The 19,033-nt window shown below is 39.5% G+C and overlaps 1 protein-coding gene across 31 annotated transcripts in view; it reads right to left on the reverse strand.

Annotated features, from left to right (window-relative positions):
* The window catches only part of Sorbs2 (sorbin and SH3 domain containing 2), a 300,895-nt gene that overhangs the window by 25,575 nt on the left and 256,287 nt on the right, over positions 1 to 19,033 (reverse strand). For 17 of the 31 annotated variants that reach the window (XM_040731909.1, XM_040731910.1, XM_040731913.1 and 14 more), the window contains 7 exons: positions 17,669 to 17,836; positions 16,992 to 17,075; positions 15,345 to 15,401; positions 9,655 to 9,704; positions 6,419 to 6,606; positions 3,073 to 4,656; positions 523 to 611 (listed from right to left, as the gene is read on the reverse strand). In XM_040731909.1, coding sequence (XP_040587843.1) covers positions 523 to 611; positions 3,073 to 4,656; positions 6,419 to 6,606; positions 9,655 to 9,704; positions 15,345 to 15,401; positions 16,992 to 17,075; positions 17,669 to 17,836 — 2,220 coding nt within the window. The remainder of the gene's footprint in view (positions 1 to 522; positions 612 to 3,072; positions 4,657 to 6,418; positions 6,607 to 9,654; positions 9,705 to 15,344; positions 15,402 to 16,991; positions 17,076 to 17,668; positions 17,837 to 19,033) is intronic. The other 14 variants (XM_040731929.1, XM_040731936.1, XM_040731930.1 and 11 more) reach the window with 8 other exon arrangements.

Consider the following 19,033-nt stretch of genomic DNA (forward strand, 5'->3'; position numbering starts at 1 on the left):
CATATGAGTTCTATTTTTCCCACCAACCAGTAATCTCTTCACCCCTTCTCTCCCCATTGTGATTCTCATGACTTCACAGAGGTCCCACAGGGTATGTCAGACATCTGTCAGTCGGAGCTCGGTTTTTAGTTTCCTTCAAGCCCTCATGGTCCAAGGCAGTTAAGAGTAGGTGGTTAAGCTCTGGCTTAAGGTGATGGACCAGGAGCCGGTGGTCTATAAGAGCTTCCTCTCCAGCAAAAGTACTTATGTAGAAACTCTCCTCCCTCCACAAGGTAGGCTAATCAGAACTCGATTAGTTCATGGCTATCAGGCCAAGACTCAGAAAGGCCTCATTGCCCAAAGTACATCCCAAGTTGGGAGTGACTGGAGCTCAGGCCCTAGACACAGGCTCTAAGCAGAACTCCTTCTAGACTCTTGTTGTTGCTGTCAGGCCTCATTCTGAATTCTCCCCTTGTCTGAGGTACACATTTGACTGGTAAGTGCTTTCTCAGAAGGTCTTTTACAAACTGTTAAACTAAGTACCTCTTTTTCTGGAGTTCCTCTTCGTTCCCGTGATGCACTTCTGCCCAAGTCAGTCAAAGTAGATGAGTGGCTTCTAGGCGACTCGTGGTCTGTTGGAAATGATAAGGCGAACCAGAATGACATGTGGTTTCATTGAAAGGTTAGCCACTTTCCCCTGGTGGCAATTACTTTACCCCCCAAGTTTGGAGAGGTGTCACTAGCGAGAACATGGATGGAAAACTCATAATTAACTGTAAAGTATGATATAAGACACACATGCACATTGAAAATGTGAAACAAACAACAGAAATATTATAATCACATAGAAAATACTATCATCATATTGCCAATTGCACTGCAATCCTTGGTGTAGATGATTCACAGTTGTAGGGGTTTTCATACTCTAATTTTATCATGCTTAATATTTCTATTCCTTTTTTGGTTCCAATATAAAATTATTATCATAAGATATATAAAGAATTTAAAAGTTACACATTTGTAGAAAGAAACGTTATATCAAATGCAATTTAAGAAGTAATGATGAAATGAAAGAAAGTGTAAGCATGACAGGACTATGGTCATATTCCCCACCCTCTGTGTATGTGTGTGTGTGTGTGTGTGTGTGTGTGTGTGTGTTTTTCTTTCTGTTTGTAAATTCTCGTTACTGGGTCTTATGATTTTATATCCTTTATGCCTTTTCCTTGTACATGAATGTTCAACTAATCAGAAAGTAAATTATTACAGAAAACAAAATGTTAACCAGAAAGTCTTCAGATGAAATTGCCAAATTGCTTATGGTATATTGAAGTCTTGTTCACATTAAAGCAAAGTATAAATAATTACATTTGAAGATTATGACTGTGAATTTCCCTCTCTTTCTTAAAGCTTGCATAGTTGTATGACTTGCATGAGGGAATGTAACTAAAGTTTGCCTATATTCTGGCGGCATCATGGAATTTTATCTGTGTACCTGGGTCTAAGTTTAAAAAATATTTATTCTCTTTAGCACATTTAAGTGTGTTAAATAATACAAATAATTAAGGTAAATTTTATTTATGTACAGTATAATTTTTTCAGTGTTTCAAACTCATGTTTTGATAACGTACTATGCTTATGTGGAGGATCATAAAATTGAAGAAGGTAGTTTAAAAGATTGGATGAAACTTTAGTATAAATAGAAACTAATTAGAAATTCTAAATAATTTATTGAATTTAAAATTTATAAGCCTATTTATAAAACAAATTAAATTATTTTACTATTATGCTATTCTATTTCTCAATATATCATTTTATTATATATATCTTTGTGTATGGGTTTTTAGATTTTTGTCTGAATGTTGTCTGGCACCATGTATGTTCAGTGCCCTTGGAGGTCAGAAAAGGGCATTAGACTCTGTGGGATTGAAATTATAGACAGTTGTGAGTTACCGTGTGCACACTGGGAATGGAACCTGGGTCCTCTGGAAGAGGCAGGAACAAGGGTTCCTTACCACTGAGAAATCTCTCCAACCCTACTTACTCTAATTTATTGTTTTCCAGCATGTTGTACAGTATAAATTAAAGTGAAGGTAAATGGTAATAAATAAAATATCCAGTAGTTACTATGTTTTGTTTTCCTTTTCCCTTAGAAATTATATTTTACATTATATATTTTGAGTTAATGGGGTCTTGAATTCTCTTGTCATTATTGTAATCTGTGTGACACTGAGAAATTATGTGCTCTTTGCCTATCAATTCCTCTGCTGTAAAACAGCACTTAGAATAATACGTATCCATTGACTTTTGGGGGTTTAAATTAGGTGATGCCTGTGGCAAAAGCTCCCCCCATATGTATACACAGACACACACATGCTGAGTGGGCCCTATATGTGTATACACACACACACACACACACACACACACACACACACATACACACACACGTGCTGAGTGGGGACGCATTTCTTTGAGTGAACAGGTACAATGTTCTAACGTTAATATGGAAATCAAGAAAGAGGCTGGGAAACTACTAACTTTGATTAATAATCAATCAAAAGATATCTTAGGGATGCAGATATTGAATTATAGGATGTTAGATAACTGAGGAAAATGTCTATTTTGTTAGGAAGTTGGATTCTGACATAATTTAATGTGAAAATGCCCAGAACCGGATTTTAAAACCATTATAATTTCCTGTTTGTGAAGCATGTTGCATAGCATCAGTGCAAATACACGCAGGCAGTAATGACATATGACATGAAGACTTGACATCTCATTTGTCTTCTCAAAGTCCTACTTGCTTTAACCCTAGTATTAAGTGACAAACTAGGCCTTTATTTTGAAGTGAGCAAATGTGTAGGAATTGATGATTACTGTCAGTCAACACATGAACATCAAATACCACACAGGCAAATGAGAACTACCGGGTCAGACACGTCTGCACAACACAGGTTTGCTTTGTAACACATAATGACGTCAAGTGGTCTCATGGCTCAGTAGCGGATGAGAGGTGCAGGATGAAAAAAAAAAAAAAGAATGAGTGGGAGGATGGCAGCTGAACCACAAGGGAAAGAGAAAGAAAAGTTCATCCACCTTGGAGACTCAGTGCGCTACCATAGTCCTGTGCGTGGTAGCCGCTGTTGACTGTGTCCACGTCTGGGAAGGAGGCACTGTGGGCCATCCTCACACAGTCATTTTGGTAGAGTGGACAGTGAATAGCACCATCTTGAGGCAGTGGGTGGAAGGGCTGGTGCCCGGCGCTCCTTCTCAGAGCGTTAAGGGATGAATTCCTTTCAGGGATCTCGGGCAACAGTTCACTGATAAGCCTATGCAATATACTGTTGTCTGGAAGGCTCCCCCTCCGTTTCTCAGCCTTGATTTGGTCGCAGATGTCCTTGAGGGCAGAGTCCAGAGCCTCAACTACAGAGGCTTTGCATTTGGCCTGTTCAGTCTGTTTTTTGGGAGTCACATTCTTTTTCCTGCGGAAAGGCACGGGGCTGACTAGAAATGCAAGTTTAGATAGGCCAGGGTCCATGTCTTGCCTTCTGGGCTGGTCAATGTTTTCATGCTTAGCTCTTTCGTGTTTTAACATGGTGGTAAATCGAGTGTAAGAGGCTGGGCATCGGCCTTTGCAGGAACTGATGAGGTGCCGGTGGTGGTGATGGTGGTGGTGATGGTGGTGGCTGGATCCATAGAAGCTTTCAGAGGACGTGAATGAGAAATGGTCAAAATCACTTTCACTGCAAAAGGATGACCCTTCAACGTGCACATAGTCACTATGGTCAGACACAACTCCATCTTGGTCACTGTCGGAAAACTCTATGTGTGTTCTGGGATGCTCGTCGCTGGTGACTTCGATGTGGATGGGCACTAGGGTTTTAGATTTGCAGTTTCGCTGACCCTGAGAAGGCTGTCTACCCTGAGTTTCTTCCTCCAGCAGAGACTCAATAGAAAACCGCCTCTTGGGACACAGACCATTTTGTTGGGGTTCTAAGGTTACAGGAGACAACATCTCATCCCCCAGATTGGGCATAGACTTGGACTTCTGTATCAGTTTTTCAAATTCTGAAATGCGGGTGGGTACCATGTCCCTGGGCACCTCCTCAGTGGAAGATTGGCTCCACCCATGCAGCAGACCCCTGTGCTGCTGTTCCTTTTCGTATTGCAGTATCCTGGACTTTACAGAGCAAATTACCTCCGAGTTCATCAAATCCTTGCGGTTGATGCGATGCATTTTCTTGTACATTTTGAGGAAGCCCGGGGCATTATGGGCTGACCTGTGTTTGATTCTAGATCTGCTGTTACCGCACACTTCCTGGAGGTAGGGGGAAGTCCACATCATGGGGCAACCTTCTTTGGAGTCGTCCTCGCATAACAAGGAACCCATACTTTCTGACTTGGTTTTAGGGTCTGGGAAACTGTCACAGTCATCATTCAGGAGATCATCACAGCTACGTGATTTGATTTTTGGGGACACGGTCTCTTCGGTGCTACTCCAGATCTCTGCATTTTGCCGGGCCATTTGCCATCCATTCTTGAAGGTGATGGCCCTTTGAGAGTCCCGGGGGACATCCAAATGCTGTCTATAGGCGCTACAGTACTCTAGCTCCCTAGAGGGGGCGCCATTGAGCCCTGAGTAACTGCAAAGGGGTGGACATACTTTGCTATCATCCCCACCTTTCAATCCAGAGCAGCATGGCAGGAGAAAGACATTTGGAGAAGTTAAAAGGTTCGCAAAGAGAGGAAAGCATGTCAGTCTTAGCACAGCAAAGAGAAGGCAGTTAGCATGGTTTAATCTAGGCACCTTCACATACATAGTTTCAATTAAAGAGGAATATCTGATGCTAAAACACAATCATAGTTTTGAGTGCAACTTTGCAGATACTACAGTAAACCAAGCCACACAGGAAATGTACTTGATGTAGCTAACACATTCCTACTACATAACTCGACTGTCTTTTGGGCAACAAGACATGCCCAATACATAACTCTTATCTATTAAGCTAACAGCGTGGCTGTCTCTATGACAAATTTTTTATGAATTACAATATCCCCTGAATTCTCCAAAAATTGGTAATTCATTCAGTTGATATGTGATGCTTTGGAAAGGAACTTGATTTAACTCTCTATGGTAAGAAGAATTCTTAAACTTATCAGGATCCTTTTTCATTTTGGATTGTATCCAAGAGTGATGGATCCGTGGCATTTCACGACTGACTTGTTACTTAGGTTATTTGCGGTGTAGATGAGTAGAATATAGATAGGATGAGAGTTAGGTCCTAGGCAGCCCAACCGTCCACCTACACAGAGACCAGTCATCGTAAACAGTCTGTCTTTTGCACACCAGCTACTGCTTTGCTTTAACCACCGTATGGCAACAGGTTCAGTGCATACTATTGTTAGATGTCCCCCACTCTGTCTTACTTCATGGATGCCTCTATCACAACTCATTGCTTTTACATGTTTTGAAAAGCTATTCTCTTCTATTTTAGCTCTCAAAGACTAGAGGAGATTATGGGGCCCCAGATTTGGCATGCTACTGAGTCAATAAATCATGGTTCAAAAGAAAAAAAATACCCAAATAGTCTATCAGAGACCCAAACAAGCAACTGTGTCCATTTGATGCTTAGCTTACTGCATTTCCAAAGAGAAGGCCATCTGAAGAAGTGGCCAGCCTTCCTTCCTTCATCTTTTTCTCTCTCGTGTATGTGTACATTTAAGTAGAGGTCAGGAGACAACTTGTTGGGGGGGTTTGTTATCTCTTTTACTATATGAGTCCTGGTGATTACACTCAGGTTGACCAGCTTGGTGGCAAGGACCTTAGCCCACTGAGTCATCTCATTAAGGCCTCTCATTTCTAAATTTTGTGTTTGTGACATCAAGCCAATATGTATTTATTGTAAACTATTGTGGACCACTGTGTTGCTTGATAGAATGTTATACTCTACCATACAAATGAAGGTTGAATGAAATAGAGCAAATGACTAAAGGCATGCCTTAAATAAATTACTTTCTAATCCAGAATTTAAAGTACCCCATTGCATGTTTTAAGCGAAATTTTTCTGTTGCTGTTTGTAATTCTTATTCTACAAATTTAGTTATCTAAAATAACATTAGAAAAATTGCCTACGTAAAAGCCTATAAATGAATTTCTACAAAATGACAGTAAATTATTTAATACTTTGAGTTTTTAAAAAAATAATAAATTCAATATATTTTTGAGAAAATAGTAACAAATGTTAGTTTGAGCTCTTTAAGACACTAAAATGGTTTGCCAACTTAAATTGGATTAGGTAGGAGTAATGGCTTTGCTGCAAGATGGCATTTGCTTCAGGACACAACAAGTAAAACATGTATAAGTCACAATCATGGGATTGACCCTCGCGTACTCTGGGCTAGATTGTGAACTAGCAAGCTTTGTTCATTTACTGTGGCTCACCTTGGGCTCTTGAGGGAGAGGAAGGAGAAGAACTAATGAATGACTTTGTAAATGTGGAGCTTGATCCTGGGAGGTCTGCCCGGCCAGGGCTGGTCCTGCTCACGCTCTGATCCCCCAAGCCTCTGGGTGGGCCCACTGCAGGTTCACTCTTCCTCCGTTTCCTGAAGTCACCAGCCATGCTTGCAGAACTGCCAGAGGGAATCAGTGTCACTTTGTTAGGGACCGGAAGAGGTTAACACATTGTGCAAGAAAACCGAAGCTACATTAGATAAGGGCTTAACATCCGACCTACACACAAAGCTGCGTGGTGAGAAATTTATCCCTTTACATTCACAAACTTTCCTTAGATTCATCTTTAAAAAGTGTATTAACTTCATTTTTAAAGGGAAGTTTCAAGTTACAGAATATCTGATTGGACTGTATAGGCTTTTCTTATCTATATGTTCAACTGACTGTGTACTGGAAATATTAAGAACTGGATGGCTACTGAACATGTACAGACTTGCACTTTTATTCCCCATGTGATCCATTATATTAGCCACTTATGTAACATTTACTCATTTTTATCCATGTGTATGAGTGTTTTACCTGCGTATGTGTCTATGTGCCATACCAAGTGCCGGGTGCCGGTGGAGGACAGAGGAGGGCACAGGATCCCCTGAACTACAGTTACAGATGGTTGTGAACTGTCAACTGGGGTCTTTTTAGGAGCAGCAAGTGCTCTTGCTCACTGAGCCCTTTCTCTAGTCCCAACAACTCGTTTTAATAGCATTTGTGTTTCATTAGGCATTGTACATATTTCAGAGTATATAGGAGACCACGGGTAGGTTATATATAATTGGTTTTTTTGAGACAGGGTTTCTCTGTGTAGCCTTGGCTGTCCTGGAACTCACTCTGTAGACCAGGCTGACCTTGAACTCACAGATCAGCCTGTCTCTGCCTCTTCAGTGTTGTGATTGCAGGTGTGCACACCACTGTCTGGCAGTGTAAATATATTATGCCATTTTTAAGACATTTCTGAGTCAGTAAATTTTGGTATCCTTGGTGAGTTTTAGAACCAGTCCTCTGCAGAGATCAACAGACACTTGAGCAGAGAGCTCCTCTATGCCACTCCTTCCTTCCTGAGCATCTTTCTCTTTACATCTTCTATGGGCATGAGTAACAGCTAATGATCCTATCTGCATATGCCATCTCTCAATCTATCTTTTATATATAGGGTTCCTGCTGTCTGTGACACACTTTAGGGGTTTGTAAATGTGTAATGGAATGCATCCATCATGAACGTGCCTTGTAGAATACTTTTACTCCTACCAAAGATCCCCTGGATATTGTTTTCTCTTTGTCTCTGTTTCCTAAAAACCATTGATCTTGTTTCTATGATCCTCTGTCTCCAAATGTTACATGGGATCAGATAATATGTAATCTTTTCAGATTTGTTTCTTCCATTTAGTAATGTGCCTTTTTATCCAGCTGCTTTGTGGGGTTGGAGAGATGACTCAGTTCCTGTACCTACACTTGGCAGGTATTTATATATTTTGTCACAACTATCTATAACTCCAGTTCCATGGAATCTAGTGCCCTCTTCCTGCATTCAGACACCTGTATGCACCTGGTATACATATATGCACTCAGGCACACATATATAAAACAAATAATGTAATCCAGGCTGACTTCAAACTCACTATGTAGCCAAGGATGACTTTGCGTTTCTGATTGTCCCGTCTGTACCTACCAAGTGCTGAGATTACAGGCCTCTTTCACCATGCCTAGTTTTTAATGTGGTATTGGGGAATGAACCAAGGGTTTCATGCATCCTTGATGAACATCCTCCCAGCGGCACTATGTCTCCACATTTTCCCATGACTTTTTGTCACTTGATAGCTTATTTCTTCTTATTGATGAATCATATTCTATAATACAGGTGGCCCAGAGTTGTTTACTCGCTTACCTAAGAAATAACATCTTTGTGGACTCTAGGACTTGGAAATTTTGAAAAACAATTGTAAACATTCATATGCTGGTTGCACCCTCTCTTTCTCTCTCTCTCTCTCTCTCTCTCTCTCTCTCTCTCTCTCTCTGTGTGTGTTCATAATTACCCTTTAAAGTAAAAATTGCCCTGCAGTGAACCTACTGTTCTTGGTAATCTGGTGTTATGATTCTTATTTGTTTCGTATATATTTCGTTTTATGTATTAAGGAGAGTTAGTCATCTAGCAAAAAGTCTCTTTTACCTAAAAAGATGATCTTTTGCTTTCCTAATGTGTTTCAGAATTCCAATATTTTCTATTTAAATCATGAGTGATTAAAAATCTAGTCAGCAAGTAAGCTGTTAATGACATGTGAAGCAACCTTGTTTCTAATTTAAATTTAGAAAGAAAAAAAGAAAAAATTTCCATTAAACAATTGTAAAAAATGATGTTGGTGGTTTATAAAGAAAGGGAGATTTTTTGATCATAGTTTTGAGTAGGGTAGTATTTAAAAAAACATTTATAAATAATTGGATACATGCTACATACTGTCTTCCAAGTCACTGTCATTATGTAAACAACCATGATGACACTGTGCAATATTAATTGCTATTGAACTATACCTGAATTTTAGTGATAGTTTCAATTAACATATGTGCAGCTGAAATGAGCATGATAGTTTCAATTAAGTATGATATTTAGAACCCATCATAGGAGCTTAGATTGGTCGGTTCTGAGGTCAGTTATGACTAGTGGTGAGAAGTTGTTTTAGTCTGTTTTCTGTTTCAATCTGTTACTGAAGCTTAGTGTCTTCAAAGATAAGTTGTTGACTAGTTTTTAACTCATGGTGTTGTCAATGGGTTGAGTATACTTATGGACATGGGATGCCTTGAAATATAGTGAAAACATTTATTTGTGTGATCAAAGTATAATTAAATAGCAGTAGTTTTTAATTTATAAAATGCTTCTAAAGCAACATCAAGACTTAGTTATTTTCAACCCTCATTGGAATAAAAGAGGTTGTGGGAAGCAAAGGCATCACTGGGCAGAACTGACCCCTGTGAAGGATGACATTGTCAAGTTTTAACAAACTCTTGGATGTGATCATATAAAGTGATATGCAAACATATAAATCAAACATGAGGTCTGGTACTTAAATAAGAACAAGAGTTATGTGATCTTCATCAGTATTTCACTAAGGAGGATTACTATTGAGGAAGTGACTGCTGGCATAGAATATTTTGTTAGCGTAATGTCATGAGATCCTTACCTACTGGGTCTTTCCAGGCTTCTGTCAACGGAGGACTGATAGATGGAGGCCTGTTAAGATAGGACATCAGTCTCAGGAAAAGAGTTACAATAGCAATTTTCATTTATTTGTCACCATTGAGTTTTTCGTTCTAAAAAGGATACTCTAAAATTAGAGTCTAAATGTAGTGATCAAAAGAGTCATTTATTGTGATTACAAAAAAATGTCTTTCCTAAAGGATAACATGTCTTTGAGTTCCCTTTTAACAAGCTACACTGCATTTCGTGATGTAACACAATCAAGACATTCATTTCATCAGGAAGAAAAAGAAAAGAGCAGAACCAGTCACATTATCATGAGGAACACTGAAGTGAATGAAGAACCAAAGGTATCTTCAGCATTGCATTAACTTCAGGCTCTCAACAACTGCTGAGATAAGTAGGCTCTTTCTACATGAAGGATTGGCTTTATCTGCAAGAAAATATTTGCAGTTATCATTAAATCCTTATAAAATGTGAAGTTCTTTAAAATTTCATTGCTATTGCCAGGTATTACCTTGAAAATACAGCATATAAGTGAAACTTGAATGTCCTTGCTCTATAAACACACATATTCATAAAATGCACAGAATTTGATTGAAAATTAACCCAAATTATGTGGGACTTCAGCCAGGTACAGACTTATAAATCTTGAGCACTTGAGTTCAGAATTAATTTAAAATACATGACTGAGTGACTCAAGATACACTCCTTTAAATGGTATGCTTTACCTGTCTCATTCTGAATGTACACTACAACCGATCCCACGCAGAAGCAGTAGATAGAAAGCTCTTATTGTGCATGGCTGTTTCTGAGACACTTGCTGCAATGTCTACATTACAAGAGAGGACTGGTATTGAGTTACTGAGGGGACACTGCAAGGTAGAAGCAGCTGTATTGTAACCTATTCCCAAGGAATATACTTTTGGCTTTGGTCATGTTCATTGCTTAATTCATTATCATAGATGAACTTTGGTTTGTTGAAAAATCAAGGTTATATTTTGAAAATGTTTGCCTAAAATGGTCAACTATAAAGGCAAGAGTTGATTAATTTTATCTTAAATTCCTATATAGAGAATTTTAAAATCAGGATATTAAAAATCTACTTAGATGGAACGGTAGCTTAATTTATAAGTGATTCCTACTATTCTTTTTGATTGACTGGTAAATACTATCAGTTTCCCAATGAAACACTAGATTATAGCTTTATGAATTTTATGTAGATCAGCTTGACCTGCCTCATGCATAATATTTTGCTTTAATTCTGTATTACTGATTGAGAATGGAATCTTACCCATAAAACAAAGGATTTGTTGGCATGAAAACATTCTTTCCTCATTTTGAACAGGAAAAGCATATTTAATATTTATACTTCTTAGAAAATTCTTACATTCCTATGTTCTTACATTCCTATGTTCTCAACAGATATGAGAGCAGAAAATTGCTCTACTATCTGACAAGTTTACATAATTATTTGAATTTGTCTGAATTGGATACTAGAAAATAAGGGAAACATAGTAAGGAAGAAAGAAAATAAGTAAAATAATATTAGATAATTCTACATGTTTGCAGAAGTGGTATCAGAGGGCCTCAGAGTATCACTACCTGTGGGTCACAGGTTTTTTTTTTTTTATGAGACAGGGTTTCTCTGTATTGTTTTGGAGGCTGTCGGTCCAGCCCAGCCTCGAACTCACAGAGATCTGCCTGCCTCTGCCTCCCGAGTGCTGGGATTGAAGGCGTGCGCCACCACCCGGCTGGGTCACAGGTTTTATGGGACAACCTGACCACTTAAAGGGTCAGATTCTCTCAGATTACTCCTAATAAGATCACAAATATGAGCTCCCAGTTATGATACACTTGGAAAATACTGCAATATGAAATAAAACTGTATGAAAAATTGATAATGTATGTTTCTGAGTTAGGACAAATTGATCACTCTTCCTTGTCCTGTTTTTCATAATCCAAATAAGTTAAAACAAGTTTAAGCCGGGCAGTGGTGGCGCACACCTTTAATCCCAGCACTCGGGAGGCAGAGGCAGGCGGATCTCTGTGAGTTCGAGGCTTGGCTGGACCGATAGCCTCCAAAACAATACAGAGAAACCCTGTCTCATAAAAACCAAATCTGGGTGTCAGTGAGGAGGCCTAGGGAATCTATTGAGCCTTGGGCAGCAGATCAGTACCCATCCCGAGTATACACATGGACTTTGGACTCCCATAGAACAATGTGAGGTGCACTCTCACCCTGAACTCTTGGGGAAGGGTCTAGGCCCTGCCCTATATGAAATGACAGACTATGGACACCCCCATGGAAGGCCTCACCCTCCCTGGGGGAATGAGGGGATAACGGGGGGGGGGGGGTTTGGGGGGAGGGCACAGGAGGAGGGGAGGGAATGGGAGAGGGACCTGGAACTGACTTGTGAAGCAACCTCGTTTCTTATCTAAATTTAAACTGGAAAATAAAATATAAAAAAAAAACAAAAAAAGTTTAATTTTTTAAATATTTAGTGTGTATGTGTTTGGGGTGTGTGTGTGTACATACCATGGTGTGTGTGTGGAGGTCAGAACATGAGGGAGTCAATTCTCTCCTTACACAGTATGGGTTCTGGTATCAAACTCATGTCACAGCTGAATCACCTAAAAACTATGCTTTGGTTTTCTGTATCGTAAGAGGAACTTCAATTATAAGGTAATAGAAATAGGCCAATAATGAAGGCAAAATAATTATGGCACTCCAGATGAGAAAAAGAGTCCCAAGAAAAGCACTAGTCCATTTTACCAAACACAATCTGTTCACCATTTGCATCCAATCACTATTTTAACAAGTAAAGGTCATTTCAAGGGCAGACAGACATTAACTCATTCTTTCTGCTAAGAAACTATTGATTCAATTTTGAAAACAAGTTTCTTAACTAGCCTTTAAAAATTTGTTTCAAATTAGCAAAGTGTAGGTTTCATTCTGAATCTACAAATATTCAGTTATATTTGATTTGAAAAATATGCCATTTGTAACATATGCTTGATTTGATCAATGATAGCTTCAGTATTATCAAGCAATTACAGTTTTTACTAGAAATGTCATATAAATGTTATTAGAGGCAGAATCAAAATATTTTATGGGAGTATATGCTCTTACATTTTGAAAGGCCATGTTCTGAAAGGCCATGTTCTTAAATTAATAACCTAGTTAACTATGCTATTAAAGTCACTAATGTCTCTCAGTCCCCCAAAATAAAGAGACACAACTAATTTAGCTATCAAACTGTTTTTTTAATGCAGTGTTTTGGCCACTACCATAACAGAAAAAGTGCATTAAATTTATTTCAAAATTCAATGATTACAAAAAAATAGTTTCTAAAAGAGCCAAGCTTTAAATACATCCATCAGGGGTGGTAAAAAGTGTGGTTTAAAGGAAATAGTTTTGAAACAGGGCTGAACAATTAGTGATTTATTCTCTTGGCAGCCATCTTAGTAGGTGACTATATATATAGTCCTTAAAGTTATTCCCTTCCATTTTTCTTAACTAGAAATCCAATGAGTTGAACATGATGTTTCCTAAATTCTGTTTCAAAATCAATGAGTCAACTACTTTGAAAAAAGTTCCAGAAATATTTGATCAAAATACCTGAGGAATATTTACAAAATGTCGATTCATTTATCTAAACACATCAACATTGAATTTAAAAAATGGAGCCAGGTGGTGTTGGTACACACATTTGATCCCAGCACTTGGGAGGCAGGTGGATCTCTGAGTTTGAGGCCAGCCTAGTCTACAGAGAGAGTTCTAGGACAGCAGGAGCTGCAAAGAGAAACCCTATCTCAAAAAATGTAGCTATATATGATAAATAATATCCCTCTCCCCAAATGGATTATAAACCAAAGTTCATCAACACAGTAACATAATTTTGGTGTGGAGAATACAAGAAAAATATTTGATTGAATTGAATTTCAAAATAAATTCTTAGGATGTCCATATGCTGCAATGGTAAAACATACAGAATAGAATTATTTGTTTTATTTAATTATCTTTAGAGAGCTGGCTTAGCTATAAAATATGCATCTTGAAAAATTACTGAATACAACACTCCCAAAAGTTTCTGATTTCTAGATTTTGATTTTTATTTAATAAAAAATTTCAGTCTTGTCCCTGTTGTGACACACACAATGATGGTTATTAGATAATCAATAATTTGAACTTGCAGATTAAATCTTTGGAAATTTGAGTATTTGCTCTTCCAACTCCCTGACTGCAATCTGTCATCCCTGTGTGTCAGGACACTGTGTGTCCTCAGCTTGAGTTCTTGGCTGAGAGCTTTACAATGAAAGTAAGATTCAATGCTGCATTCACTTAAGAAATCACAGCCACTACTGTGACAAAATCAGTTGACTGTGTGCTTCTCTTCTGCCTGGCTTCTTTGGAGTGTGCCCACAGGAGGCTTTTATCTGCCTGATAGTTAACACAGCAATGACATATCTATTGTGTCTTCTAAGTGCTTCTCAAAATAACCTTCTGGTTTCTTTGTAGAGGGCCAAGTTTGGCTTAGAATCCCTTCTATTCCTTTACATACTGTATTTTCCTTATACAGGTTAAAATTTATGTGACCTGACATAAATTCTTCACCTAGGTATCTGACTGAATTTCATAAACATTATTATAATTGTTTAAAAAAAAAGGTTGCCTTAGTTTTAGTTCAGTGTTTTGCCTGCATGCATGCCTGTGAACTACGTGTATGACTGGTGCTTGTCGAGGCCAGAAGAGGGTATTACAAATAGAGTTGTGGATGGTTGTGAGCTGTCCTGTAGGTCCTGGGAACCAAAGCCAGGTTCTTCTATAAGAGTTAGTAGCCAGTGCTCATAAATCACTGAGTCATCTTTCCAGCCTCACCCATAAGCTTTTGTCAGCAGAGAGTTCAACTAAGTCTTATTGCACATGGCAGTGATTATCTGCTGTAGTGGCTGCCTGATTTACAATACCAAGAGTTAGTGATATCTGTTAAGGCGTGGAACTGGGAAACTGGAATACCCATGCCAGGTATTCGTTATCTCTATTCTTGACCGATAGTAAAATCCACAAGTCACAAGTATCTAGTGAAACACAAGATTAAGAACATTTATTATAAATATAAGTAATAAGTGTCTGGTCATGTAAGAATCAAAACTTTGTTTTTAAAAATACCATGTTCTTCTGTCTGTGTGGGTGTAGCATGCTTGCCACAGCATGTGAGGTCATGCTCTCTTCATGAACAGTGGGTGGGTTCCAGGGTTTAGGTCAGGCTATTAGGCTTTCACAGCAAATACTTTTACCTAAGGAGCCATCTCCAGGGCCCAAGAACCTCAACTCTTGAGTCTGCACCTCTAAGCCTTCTAGAAGCCCTTTAGGAGTACCTTTCTCAGTTTATGAAAACGGGCAGTCAATACATGCTCAGGTTCAAGAGCTGGGTCTTTCATGCTGCTAAATATTTTAACTGGAAGTAACAGTTGGAAAAATCCATCACCTGGAATTCAGAAACAGTCAACCCCTTTGCGCTGACTAGATAAGGGTACTGCATGCAACACAGTGATACAGAGGGTTTTCAAAACCAGCTTGAACAATACAGGAAACTATTCAAAACATGCACGTCCAGACTGACGGGAATGGAGGGGGAAAGCTGGAAGGAGAGAAGAATTTGTCTTTACCTCATTGGAAACACCGGAAGAATGATCTTGAACATAGTCCAGAGCCTTTTTAGGAGGCTGGGGGTAGATACACCACATAAGCAGAAGTGGAGAGATGGGATGGATGGAGGAGAGTCAATGGCAGCGAGGAATGACATGTGGAAAAGGTGACAACAGTTAGAAATCGAGTGCTGATGGCATCGCATACACATAAAGAGTGACACGAATGGGAACAAAATGGCAGCCTAGGAGGAAGAGTGCAATGCTTGTAAATATTCCCAAGCACCGTGAAAAGCTGCTTGTGTCCAATTAGTAGATACGTAAACTTAATTCGTCAAATCCAAACGAGCACTCTTGGTCTTTGGCCACAGCAGATTGCAGGTATAATTAAGGAGACATCAGAGGAGTAAGTGAGAACATGCAGGTGGGTGTTCTTGTGTGGCTGAGGGGGATTGCAGAAAGTGATGGTAATTTGCGCTCAACACAGAAATCAGTACAGTCTCTAGAAACTCTTCCCCAATAATAGCAAACACATAAAGCAAAACAAGAGAGCATTTTCCCAATGAAGTAAATTACATTTTAATAAGAGGAGACACCAGAAAAAAAATAGGAGGAAACAATCCTCTTATTAGGTAATAGAAATGTCAGGAAATTTTGTTTTATATTCATTTACAGTCACATTTGATTTAGTTCAATAAGAAATACAATGAAGCTACTTAAGACTACATTTTAATGGATTAAAAGGGCTCTCACAGCCATCCAGTAAGGAATATGTGATCGGTATATTTATAAATCCTTATGTGACATGGAGAAAGAACAGATTCTGAGTTTTTATAAAATTGCTGGGCAGTGTAACTGACATGCTGTTCAATAGCTTAGGGTTTGTAAAGATGCATGTTCCAGAAAACATGAAACCCACAATCAATTCCTCAATAGAGATTCAATGATTAAAAGAAATAATATGAAACCTGAGTTGACCCTGCGTCAAACAGATCAATCAGATCCCATGGGGGCCAAACTGTGGGTTTTCAACATGGGAGTCTGGCAATCAGAGATCTATTGGTGGCTCAGGAACAAAACTATCAAGGTACACAGGGCTTTTTAATTCTTTCCTTTTGTTATATCTCTTCCTTTCAAAGAATCATTTTTAGTGGAGATATTCTGGCAATACTTTATAGTGGAAACTGCCCAAAGATTTTTATTGTTGTACAAAAGACCTAGATTTAACTTTGACTATTTTGGGCAAATTCCTTGACCTTTTTGGTCCATTTTCTCGTTTTATTTATTTATTTTTTTGAGTTGCATCAGGAAGATGCACATCATTGGCTTGGCACATCATTCTTGAAGATGGCAGGTACTTGTTACTGTTAAACTAGACCAAAATGCACTGTGCACAATGCAGCTTTCCCCTAAACTAACTCAACACGATAGACATGCAATGAATTAGATGTGATTCTAGTGCATGATTAGGAGAAAACATACGGGAAGCGAATGAACACCTTCAGGCATTTGGTACAAGAGCGAATTTGCACAAAGCCGGAGCACAGGTATTTTACTCATCCAGCTTTTGTCCTTGACGTGACACGTCTCCCTCCTGACATGATTATGCTTTAGAAACCAAACAACATCCTCCTATTTGTCTTATAGTAATTGTCTAACCTCACTTACCGGACGTCCAAACTCCAGTTCTGAAAAGAATTTATACCAGGGCTCATTTTCTAAATCTATGTCATCTGGATTTATGCGACCAGTCTAGAGCAGATGTGAAGGAAAAGGGAAGGAAAAGGCATACTGAGCGAAGTGAGGGAAAATGCCGTGTGGTATGAAAACACACGTGCCCGCATCCACACGCAAACACGCATCGACTCATCCAACAAACCTCAGCAGGACAGAATGGAGAAAGTGAGGTACGATGAGCAAAATGAGGATATGAAAATGAGGGTCCGTGGCATCGCCGGGGTCCCTATTGCCACCATCGGCATAGCCTGATGCGTGAACTAGGGGAAGTATCCTCGTAGTGACAATGGGGAAGGGTGGCAACACTAGACTGTGAAGATAGGTCCAAACAAGGTGCCAAGGGGCTCTCCTGGATTGGTCAGTCTGCTGTCCCCGAGGTCGCTGGCAACTATCAGTGGCAGCCATGGTCTGCAGTGTGCAGACATTGCAGATGGGGAGGGCTGGGAGCATGGAATGGTGGAGATGAGGGTGCCTGGGAGAAAGGTCGGGGTCTAGGAGCAGGAAGAACCCCCAGCAGAGACAGGATCTGGCCATGTCTTGGCCTCGGGACAAAGGCTGAGCTCTGCTTCCCCACAGCATGAGAGGAGGTGAAGAAGGAAGGAGCTCACCCGGGTGGGAGAGAGAGCTGGGGCGCTCGGAGGACTCTGACGGGGTGCAGGGACACAGCTCCGGGGCGGAGGGGAAGGGCTACGCAGGCCATCTGTTGAGGGTGACACTGAGAGAGGCTTCCGGTTGGGCTCCTTGGGAACAGATGTTGGAGTTGTTGGGAGAGGGGGCTGTAAGAGAGAGGGATGAGGAAACACTGGTTCGTTAGACAGGGGCTCTCGATGGAACCTGGAGGATACCAGCTGCCATTAGTCCTGGAGACTGACAACTTCAGGAAGGGGCTATGGCTGGGCTGACCACAGAGACCAGATTCTTTAAAAATGGCCTACCACAGCAAAAAGATCTCAAGGTCACAAGTTTCTCCAAAACTGAAGAAATATCCCATTTTTTATTTCAGTCTCCTTATGCTGACTTGGAGCTAAAGGGAGGGTATGGGTAAAATTAGGGTTTTCACAGTAGGTAGGGAAGGGAAGGGAAAGAGGGTATGGAGTATAATTGACTTGCATCTCAGGTAGTTTATGAATGTTGTGTATAAGATAGAAATGCTAGGGGTGTAAACAAACAGTTGAGAAACAAAAACAAATACAATTACTTTAGCAATAGAACACAGATAACCAGTCCTTCCTTAACCCAGGGATACCCTTAATGTCTTTTTACAATACATACCCAGCTAGATGGTGTCATGCTGATTGATTTTCTATAAAAATGATACTTGAAGTACCATATATGTGCATAACTACTTCTTTGATATATCACATGTCCCTAATTAAATGTGTATAGTTGCATGGTACAATATATTGAGTGAGAAAAAATTCTAAGAAAAGTTACTTGGTTCCTTAAAGGCCACTTGTTCTATCCAAGAGAAAAGCTCTGATGCCCACACTACCGTCCAGGAGGTCTGCTGAATACCGACTACCCAATCCCATATTGTTCTCTTAGAATTCTTATGGATCTCAAAGATTCCCACTGAATATAATTCGGGGGGGGCATTGAAATATTCCACATTCCAAAAATGACTACTATTTTGTCATGAGCTTATTGTAGTGTTTCATTGTTATAACATTTATAATGGTTTTATTAACCCATCTTGGCCTATAGTGAATGGCACATTATTACCATGGTATTTTCAGTGGTGTAGTTTTAAATTTTAATATTTTTTATGGTAGAAGATAGTGGTATTATAATAACCACACACAATTTTAGAAAAAAATTGAGGCCTCATAGCAAAATAGTGCAGAGGCCAAGCTTATTGTAGGTAGGGTAGTGATGACGAAGGCCACAGAGGAACTCTGGGATATGCTTGGGACAGATGCTGAGTAACACTCTTGTATAGTGGTTGATGGCATCCCAAAGTGTGTGTCTGGATG

This window comes from Mesocricetus auratus, unplaced genomic scaffold (assembly GCF_017639785.1).
Source record: "Mesocricetus auratus isolate SY011 unplaced genomic scaffold, BCM_Maur_2.0 Super-Scaffold_100026, whole genome shotgun sequence".
In the NCBI taxonomy this organism is placed as follows: Eukaryota; Metazoa; Chordata; class Mammalia; order Rodentia; family Cricetidae; genus Mesocricetus; species Mesocricetus auratus.